General features: G+C 40.4%; 1 protein-coding gene across 1 annotated transcript in view; it reads right to left on the bottom strand.

Annotated features, from left to right (window-relative positions):
* Positions 1-10,107: 10,107 nt before the first annotated feature.
* LOC133659122 (P2Y purinoceptor 13-like) overlaps positions 10,108-10,941 on the bottom strand; it is an 11,585-nt gene continuing 10,751 nt past the window's right edge. The window contains 2 exon segments of the mRNA XM_062061856.1: positions 10,108-10,777; positions 10,780-10,941. The exon segment at positions 10,780-10,941 is cut by the window's right edge and continues 198 nt beyond it. Of these exon segments, the coding sequence (XP_061917840.1) occupies positions 10,712-10,777; positions 10,780-10,941 (228 nt within the window). The 3' untranslated portion in view covers positions 10,108-10,711.

The raw sequence follows: 10,941 nt of genomic DNA, 5'->3' as shown, positions 1-10,941 counted from the left end.
TTTCACTAGCAAGCATCCAGGAACATGAATCTGTCAGGCACTTTACCTGTTCTTTACCTCTCTGACTCCTTCCTGACCCCCAACTTGTGTCAGTGCACATGGTGCCAGGCAACAGTATCTAATGCAGTTGATTTAATTTCCATGAATGTCATTTTGAATTTCTCATAATTCACCGGTGGAGTTGTCAGACAATTTAATCGGAGGGTGACAAACGGCCTTTCTTCTGGCTGCAGACCGCGGTGAATAGCTCATTAATTTCCTGACCAAATATCAGCCTCTGCAGTACAGCCAATACAGCACAAGATGGGGGAAGATCATAATTCATTATTGCATTAATCATATCTGCATGCAGACAAGATTGTAAATCCGGTGAGAGGTAGCATTAATCCCTAGAACTAGTTTGTAAATGTCCAGAAAATTGTTAATGTGTAGTGCTGCAAGGCTTAAAGAGAACGGCTCCGGAAGTTCTGGTAGGGTTGTCCCTGGTAGTACGGTTCTTTTTGTCAAGTGTCAATAAAATCACCCGAACCCTGGTGTGCACTGAACAAGCGGACAGAGACTGTTTAAGAAACAGGTCTCGGTCTACTTGCAACATTGGCGGGCCGTGCGTTTCCCACCTAGGCCTTCAGTGATACCATTCAAAATACCATAATTGATGTCACCACATGAATACTATACAGAAGCGCATTCACTCACTACTGCGCATTGAATCACCTCAACAGTGTACAGAACAGGTTATTTTCTGGCGCATTTAAAAATCAATTAAAACGCATCAGCAATTAAAAAATATCTTATGTGGTACTGTCAAAATTAAAATGGCAAAAAACATATTAAAAGTGAAAAAATACAATATTTGAACTCAAAATTAGTAGGACCTATTCGACGTCGTATAAGCCAGTGGTACCCCTCGTCGTCGGCTTATTCAAGTGGAAGTGGCGAGCATTTCCCCATTTCATCACCATGAGCTAGCTTCCGGGGTTGGCCGACATGGTCTCACAAGATGTAGTTTCTCTTTAAATATCCTTCTTGAAAATGGCCTTGCAAATATATCGGCCACCTAATCAACGTTTTGTTCTCCTTCTCTGCTATCCCCGTATCATACTTGCCAACCCTCCCGAATTTTCCGGGATACTCCCGAATTTCAGTGCCTCTCCCAAAAATCTCCCGGGACAACCATTCTCCCGAATTTCTCCCGATTTCTAGCCGGACAACTATATTGGGGGCGTGCCTTAAACGCACTGCCTTTAACGTCGTCTTTCACCTGAAAAGGAGACTATTATGTATATCTCTGTTATCCATAGGTTTATCTATAACTCATAAAGTAGGCAGGCACGTAGCTATTTCTCAGCGTGTGTTTATTCCAGCCGGCAAGTTAATACACCGACACACAACATCCGGATACCCATCATGCATTGCTTCAAAACTACGGCAAGTAGTAATGTCTAAAATTTCCAGCCGGACAAACAATATTGGGGGTGTGCCTTAAAGGCACTGCCTTTAGCGTCCTCTCACCTGAAAAGGAGACTATTCTACATGTCTCCGTTATCCATAGGTTTATCTATAACCCATAACACGGTGGCCGAATGGATATAGTCACTCATAAACGGTCAGAGAAGCACAAGCGGGCGGCCACGCAGTATTATGGGCCACCTTGCAAGCAACATCCCGTTCTCATTTGCGGATGTTTTCAACAAATCCGTGAAGGATATTTTCCCGGATTCAGAGATCGCTCGCCAGTACTCAAATAGTGAAAGGTAAGTGTTTTTTTTTTTTTTAAAGTAAGCAGCAAGTACAGTACAGTTAGTAGAACAACTGTGTTTTCATTACTGTGTACTGTACTATATATATACATATATATATATATATATATATATATATATATATATATATATATATATATATATATATATATATATGTATATATATATATATATATATATATATATATATATAAGAAATACTTTAATTTCAGTGAATTCTAGCTATAAATATACTCCTCCCCCCTTAACCCCGCCCCCTGGCCCCGACCAACCTATCTCCCGAATTCGGAGGTCTCAAGGTTGGCAAGTATGGCTAATGTGCAACACTTCCTGCTAAATTGCAACTTGTGATTGGATACTCACTTTGGAATGACAAGTGAGTATCCAATCACAGTCTCGTTAACATCAGGCTGCCTAGTAGGCTACTGTCAACAACTTGTGATCTGATTGCCTATCGCAACTGTCTATCAACTGCATGTGTTCTCAAATTCATCCACTAACGGTCCCGATGAGTATCCAATCACAGGACGCGTAAATGTCACATTCAACGTGAGGCCAGCTAGAAGGTCTTACTGACAACAACTTGTGATCTCATTGGCTATTGCAATTGTCTATCAACTGTATGTGCCCGTTCACTTACAGTGCACGGACGCCTGCATTGTTGGTTAGAAGACCCCGGGCAGATTTGGTACAGCATGGCAACATAAGCTAGCTGAATTCTGATTGGATACAAACTAAAGTTATAAACAACAGCACTGGAAGGAGCATAATATGACATGAAGAGAATATGAATACTTTTAGATATTTAGGGAAAGTAAATAAAATAATAATTGTATCTTTAATTATGATTATGATTTCTGGTTATGTTAGGCCAGCAGAGAAGGCATTGCTGGCCCTGACGGCACACCACTGGATTGCAAGTGAATTCTGGTGCAGTTCTGTTCACTTGAGTTAGAATGTGAACAACCAAAGACACCAACTAGTTTATTAGTGTAATAGATGTGGCCGAAAATCTATATTGTAGTATTTATTGTAGCCTCTTGCAATAACGATAAATATCACAATATATTATTTAGCACATCAATTATGAACCATTTCAAAACAGGTTACAATTTTTTTTGGCAGTAATTAGGACAGACTACAGCTGTTTTTAAACAAAACATACTTTTTTATTAAAGCATTTTAATAACATCTCTGTATGTTCCACTTTTAACCTTTGAAGTTGCTATACAGTATAACACTTTTTATTATTCTTTTTTTTTGTCACATGCAAATTCTCCCTCTCTCTCTATTATCATTATTATTAGAGTAACGTATAGTCACGATTACAAATATCTTTGATCTGTGTCGGTATATTTAGTGTGCTCTGTATAGACCAGGGTTGCCCAATGTGGAGCAAACTGTTGTTTGGTTTAGTCCACCAAAGGGGAAGTGAAGTGAAGTGAATTATATTTATATAGCACTTTTCTCTAGTGACTCAAAACGCTTTACATTGTGAAACCCAATATCTAAGTTACATTTTTAAACCAGTGTGGGTGGCACTGGGAGCAGGTGGGTAAAGTGTCTTGCCCAAGGAAACAACGGCAGTGACTAGGTTGGCAGAAGCAGGAATCGAACCTGGAACCCTCAAGTTGCTGGCACGGCCACTCTACCAACCGAGCTATACCGCCTTCTCAAATGTAATACTGACCTTTTTCAAGGTCACATAATCATTAACGGCTAACTTACCATCTATCCAGGGCCGCACATCCTTTTAAGCAGATCATGCGCTGTGCATAGGGCCCCGCGTGATCCATGGTCCACCCGGGGCCCCATTTTAAATTAATAGACACATGCAAAATGTAAATTAATGAATGACAGGGCACTTCTTATAAAACTTTACTACGAACTTATTCCAAGTCCCTTCCTGCTCAGTTATTGATCAGAATATAACAGCAAATTAACCGTCACATACTGTATTTGCTGTCCTCCGTGCTATTACCTGGGTGGTATTACGAGTTATATATTTTAGAAAGATAAATGTGTTTGAGACAATACCGCCACACCCGATATATTATATCATTGGATGCTGCCTTTGATAGTTACCTCCCGCCGTTTACCTGCGCTTCATTGAATTTTTTCACTTTCCGAGGTACGAGAGACAATGACGTGGGGGGCCAGATGGCGGTCTGGTCCCTCTAGACCAGGGGTCGGCAACTCAAAACGTTGAAAGAGCCATGTTGGACCAAAAATAAAAAAATAAAAATTGTCTGGAGCGCAAAAAATGAAAAGCCTACGTAAATGTCTATACTAGCTATATTAGCCTACTATCAAAATTACTATGTGTCATCATTCATAGTTTTGATGCCTTCACTACAATGTAAATAGTGGCCTGTTCTCTCTCTCTCTCTCTCTCTCTCTCTCTCTCTCTCTCTCTCTCTCTCTCTCTCTCTCTTCTCTCTCTCTGCTCTCTCTTCTCTCTCTCTCCTCTCTCTCTCTCTCTCTCTCTCTCTCTCATCTTCTCTCTCTCTCTCTCTTCTCTCTCTCTCTCCTCTCCTTCTCTCTCTCTCTCTCTCTCTCTCTCTCTTCCTCTCTTTCTTCTCCTTCTCTCTCTCCTCTCTCTCTGTCCCTGCTTGGGCACCAAAAATGATTCCCGGGCGCGGCACCGCTGCTGCCCACTGCTCCCCTCACCTCCCAGGGGGTGAACAAGGGGATGGGTCAAATGCAGAGGACAAATTTCACCACACCTAGTGTGTGTGTGACAATCATTGGTACTTTAATTTTAACTTTTAAAAATGCAACAGACTCTTTTATGATTATTTTAGACTTTAGACTTCCTTTTTATTGTCATTCAAATTTGAACTTTACAGTACAGATAAGAAATGACATTTCGTTGCATTAGCTCATGGTAGTGCAGGATAAAAGAGCAACAAGGTGCAGATATAAATAAATAGATTACTGTACAGATAAATATATTGCACTTTTGCATATGCATCCACGTTTATGGATTTATGTTATATTGTCTTTATATTCCAGCCAATTAATCCATTTTTGGGGGAATTGAGGGGATTATTATGATCCGTTCAAGAGTCTGATGGCCTGAGGAAGAAGCTGTTACAGAACCTGGAGGTTCTGCTACGGAGGCTGCGGAACCTCTTTCTAGAGTCCAGCAGTGAAAATAGTTCTTGGTGGGGGTGGGAGAAGTCTGTGCAGATTTTTATTTAATCCTACCCCTTTTCTTTTACATAACAGTTGCTAAAACTTTTGTTCACTTCCTGTTCTCAATTTATTCACAATATACTCCATAAGTAATCACAATAAAAATAAATTAATAAATAATAATTGGTGAAGTAAGTCATATTTCATATGAGGAGATAAGTAAGATTATTTTGAGAATGAAAGAATGGATGGATGGAATAAATCCAGAATGTTTATCATGGTTCTTCTTCTTTGTACTTTGTAAACACTTTAAGTTTGAAGAGTTTCTTGAAGTGGATCATATTAGTACATTGTTTGATTGCTTTGCTTAATCCATTCCATAATTTAATTCCACATACTGATATACTGAAGGTCTTAAGTGTTGTTCGTGCAAATGTTTTAAATTAAATTTTTCTCTAAGATGATATTTTTCCTCTTTTTTTGAGAAGAATTGTTGTATACTCTTGGGTAGCAGATTATAGTTTGCTTTGTGTATAATTTTAGCTGTTTGCAAATTCACTGTCATGGAATTTCAGTATTTTTGATTCACTAAATAAAGGATTTGTATGTTCTCTATATCCAACATTATGTATTATTCTAACTGATCTTTTTTGTAGCACCGTTAACGAATGAAGTGTACTTTTGTAGTTATTTCCCCATATTTCTACAAAGTAACTCAGATATGGTAACACTAGCGAGCAGTAGAGAATATGACCTGATTTTTGGTCTAGAACATGTTTTGCTTCATTCATTATTGACGTGTTTCTTGCTACTTTATGTTGTATATTTTTTACATAAGATTTCCAGTTCAATTTATCATCAATCATTATACCTCGAATTTGGTTTCATTTACTCTTTCAATTTCTATTGCGTCTTTTTGTATTTGTGTTTGACTTTCTCTTCTACTGTTACCAAATAGTTAGTTTTACTGAGATTAGTTGTGCCGTAGACATACTGGGCTAGCAGAGAAATCACCAATACTCACTTTTTTCTAACCACAAAAGAAGGAGAACAAAACGTTGATTAGGTGGCAGGTATTTTTCAAGAAGGATATTTAAAGAGAAACTACATCTTATGAAACGTCGTCGGCCACTGGCAATGAAATGGGGAAATGCCCGCCACTTCTGCTCGAATCAACCGACTACGAGCGGTACCACTGGCTTATACGGTGTCGAAGGGTTCTACAAATTGTGAGTTCAATATTTTATTTCTTTATTTTTTCACATGTTTTTTTTACAATTTTAATTTTGACCGTACCGCTTAAGGTTTTAGTTGCTGATGCGGGTTTTATTGATTTCAGAAAATAACCCTGTTGTACCCTGTTAATGTGGTTCAATACACAGTGGGGCATAAATGTGTTTCTGTATAGTATTTCTCCAGCAATGGTCATGTGATGACATCAATTATGGTATTTTGAGAGGTAAACAATAAAGTCGGACATCACTGGCCTAGGTGGGAAACGCACGGCCAGCCACTGCTGTACTGTCTATCTCAGCAGATGTTCCACTATTGAAAGTGCCTTGCAGTCGGTTCATCAAGCTCACAATTCTGGTGTTTTGACAAAGATGTGGATCTCCTCGCTACTGCACATGCATATAAAACAGAAACATGTGTTCTAATAGTGAAGCTTTACTTGGCTATGCATGAGCTGTTTAATATTAAAGTATACAGAAATATATTTTTGTCATATTCATATGAATACATCACAACCTAATAAATCGCAAATGTCATCATTTAGTTGGTTGTATGTATGAAGTGTAAAACATGTATATAAAAAAACTATGCATATAAAACGGAGACGTTTGTTCTAATAGTGAAGCTTGACTTGGCTATGCATGAGCGATCCAATATTAAAGTATACAGAAATAGATTTTAGTCATATTCATATGAATACATCACAACCTAATAAATCGCAATGTCATCATTTAGTTGGTTGTATGCATGAAGTGTAAAACATGTATATCAAAAAACTAAACTAATACAGCTTTATTCACAGTAAATATTCTAATTCTGGAAATTCATTGGCAAGATTCATTTAAAACCTTAAAAGGAAAAGGACACACATTTGATGTAAAAAAATTCAGTTCATGAATCATTGTCAATGAAGCTTTCAAAATAAGACCTCCATAGTAAGATAGTCGGTGGTGTTGCCAATGCGCTTTAACTTTAACATTACTTAATGAAATGGTTACTGAAATGAGAGAAACGGAATCCATAATCACAAGCTGTAAATGCCAGGAGCCATTAAGCAAGCAGATTTATCAGCAGTGCAAACAGCCTCCTTACAAATACCCTATTAAAATGGTTGCTAAATACAAACCCTGTTCCATATGAGTTGGGAAATTGTGTTAGATGTAAATATAAACGGAAAACAATGATTTGCAAATCCTTTTCAACCCATATTCAGTGAATGCACTACAAAGACAAGATATTTGATGTTCAAACTCTTTTTTGCAAATAATAATTAACATAGAATTTCATGGCTGCAACACATGCCAAAGTAGTTGGAAAGGGCATGTTCACCACTGTGTACATGCCTTTCCTTTTAACAACACTCAGTAAACGTTTGGGAACTGAGGAGACATTTTTTAAGCTTCTCAGGTGGAATTCTTTCCCATTCTTGCTTGATGTACAGCTTAGTTGTTCAACAGTCCGGGGGTCTCCATTGTGGTATTTTAGACTTCATAATGCGCAACACATTTTCAATGGGATACAGGTCTGGACTACAGGCAGGCCAGTCTATTACCCGCACTCTTTTACTATGAAGCCACGTTGATGTAACACGTGGCTTGGCATAGTCTTGCTGAAATAAGCAGGGGCGTCCATGGTAACGTTGCTTGGATGGCAACATATGCTGCTCCAAAACCTGTATGTACCTTTCAGCAGTAATTGCGCCTTCACAGATGTGTAAGTTACCCATGTCTTGGCACTAATACACCACACCCCCATACCATCACAGATGCTGGCTTTTCAACTTTGCGCCTATAACAATCCGGATGGTACTTTTCCTCTTTGGTCCGGAGGACACGTCGTCCACAGTTTGTATTTACATCTAACACAATTTCCCAACTCATATGGAAACGGGGTTTGTAATAAGGGGTGGACTCACTTTTGTGAGAGGAAACGGCATCCATCGTGGGATATAATCACAAGCTTGTAAATGCCCAGGAGCATTAGCATGAATGCTGCCAAAGCAGCAGTTTTACCAGCAGTGCAAACAGCCCCTTTACAAATACCCTATTAAAATGGTTGCTAAATAATAAGGGGTGGACTCACTTTTGTGAGAGGAAACGGCATCCTTAGTGGAGATATAATCACAAGCTTGTAAATGCTGTTGCGTCGACAGCTCCTCCCAAGGAAGTCAAAGTCTGCTGTCCACTCCCAAGTTCTTTTAATGGCAAATAAGCTGATGTTAAATTGACCACCAAAAGCAGTAGTTGGTATTTCGTTGTTTATTGTCAAAGCTTTGGCAATAATGAGACCAGCCTTGCCCAAACTATCCCGATGCGTGGCTCTATCCGGTCTGCCATCTTCCCCCTCTCCCTGTACTCTTCTACCCTTTTGTTTTGTCTACCGCTTGCATTCCAGAAGCTCAAAGGCCTCAAACACACAGTCAACCTTTTACTAAGCAGACAATTTGGAAAAGCACTAGCTGTTTTGTAATATGACTACGGAAGTAAAAAGTACACAAAATATGGATATATGGAAAATATCTCGTTCCATCACTCCCCTTTAAGATCTTCTAATAAGATCTTTTACTACTAGTTAAACACTTCTAAAGCACGCCCCACATTAAAGTAGGTGCTGTTTTTTTTCTTTGAGCAAGCTAGCAATAAAACAACAGCATATTTACATTGGAGATAGATGGAGGGAGTCCACGTCACTGTCGTCATGGTCGGGGAAGGAAACCAACAATTCTCGAAAGTCTTAAAGTACCACTTTGCTAGACCCCCTTTAGTGACACTTAGCCAAGGGGCGATAAAGCAACCGCATGAGGCTATGATGGCCAAAAAAGCTCCGAATGGAGACCAAGACAGACTTAATTAGGTCAGTCCACCTGCCTAATGTGCTTAGAAGCCAATCTTTGAAGGGTCAGAGAGAGAGTTCCCTAGACAGGGCCTGGAGGCCCTTTAAGGCCCTCTGAACTGAGCCATCGGGGGTAGTGTTGTTAGGAATGAAGGTACAGCATTGGTCACCAAACATTGCACACACACACGTCTAGGTACGATGACGTTTGCGCGTGACGTCAAGGGTTAAAGCGGAAGTATTGGGACACCATTGTATCCCAATACAAACAGCTGTTTTCATCGCAAAATTCCACAGTATTCTGGACATCTGTGTTGGTGAATCTTTTGCAATTTGTTCAATTAACAATGGAGACTGCAAAGAAGAAAGCTGTAGGTGGGATCGGTGTATTAGCGGCTGGCTACAGCCACAACCAGAGGACTTTGATAGCAGACGCACTACCGTGAGTACAACTTTGGCTTCCAAACATTTGATCGCTTGCCCGTCCGTTCATGTCGCTATGTGCATGTCGCTAGGTGCATGTCACGTACGTAACTTTGGGGAAATATATGTTTCTTGCCGACACTGATGGCGGCCGGGGTGTCGTCGAAAGCTACAATGCCCACCGCCGCGCACTGTCCTCACCTTGACTTCCTCCGTCTCTTGGCCGCCGACTGCATCGATGATCGGGTGAAGTCCTTCGTCGCGCCGTCGATCGCTGGAACGCAGGTGAGCACGGGTCGTGATGAGCAGATGAGGGCTGGCGTAGGTGGAGAGCTAATGTTTTTAGCATAGCTCTATCGAGGTCCCGTAGCTAAGTTAGCTTCAATAGCGTCGTTAGCAACAGCATTGCTAGGCTTCGCCAGGCGGTACGGCATTAACCGTGTGGTTACAGGTCCAGAGTTTGGTAGTATTGTTGATCTTCTGTCTATCCTTCCAGTCGGGGGCTTATTTCTTTTGTTTCTATCTGCATTTAAGCACGATGTTATCACGTTAGCTCCGTAGCTAAAATGCTTCGCCGATGTATTGTCGTGGGGATAAAAGTCACTGTGAATGTCCATTTCGCGTTCTCGACTCTCATTTTCAAGAGGATATAGTATCCGAGGTGGTTTAAATACAAATTCGTGATCCACAATAGAAAAAGGAGAGAGTGTGGAATCAATGAGCCCTTGTACTAAGTCAGAGCGAAAAAAGATACGTCCTGCACTGCACTCTAATGTTCCTCATCCACAAATCTTTCATCCTGGCTCAAATTAATGGGTAATCGTCGCTTTCTCGGTCCGAATCGCTCTCGCTGCTGGTGTAAACAATGTGCAAATGGGAGGAGCCCTTCAACCTGTGACGTCACGCTACTTCGGTACAGGCAAGGCTTTTTTTTATCAGCGACCAAAACTTTTATCGTCGATGTTCTCTACTAAATCCTTTCAGCAAAAATATGGCAATATCGCAAAACGATCAAGTATGACACACAGAATGGATCTGCTATCCCCGTTTAAATAAGAACATTTCATTTCAGTAGGCCTTTGAAATGGTTGCTAAATAATAAGGGGTGGACTCACTTTTGTGAGAGGAAACGGCATCCATAGTGGAGATATAATCCCAAGCTTGTAAATGCACAGGAGCCATGGTTAGGATGCTGCCAAAACGGCAGTTTTATCAGAAGTGGACATCAATTCCCCAGCATTTCTAAAATCACCTTCCAAGTATCCATATCTACCAAGCATTTTCTAACTCGGTAAAAAATACAGTTTAGCCTTTTATCAACGGTGTTACATCGACGTGCCAGTGTTTGTCATCTCCAGCTGTGTGACGCGACCATGTGGGACTTCTTCTGCCAACGGCCGACCGTAGCTGTGAGTCTTCTCCTAAAAACCTTACACAGGAACACGTAAATGAGCGGAACCAGACACACGTTAAAAGCCGACATCCACAGTGTGGTCTCTTTGGCGATGTACAGTGCATTCTTCTCCCAGCAGGTCATCATGTCGCGGGTCTGGGT

Source organism: Entelurus aequoreus, linkage group LG10, assembly GCF_033978785.1.
Source record: "Entelurus aequoreus isolate RoL-2023_Sb linkage group LG10, RoL_Eaeq_v1.1, whole genome shotgun sequence".
In the NCBI taxonomy this organism is placed as follows: domain Eukaryota; kingdom Metazoa; phylum Chordata; class Actinopteri; order Syngnathiformes; family Syngnathidae; genus Entelurus; species Entelurus aequoreus.
The sequence above is the reverse complement of the archived record's forward strand: the minus strand, read 5'-3'. Positions and strand labels throughout refer to the sequence as shown.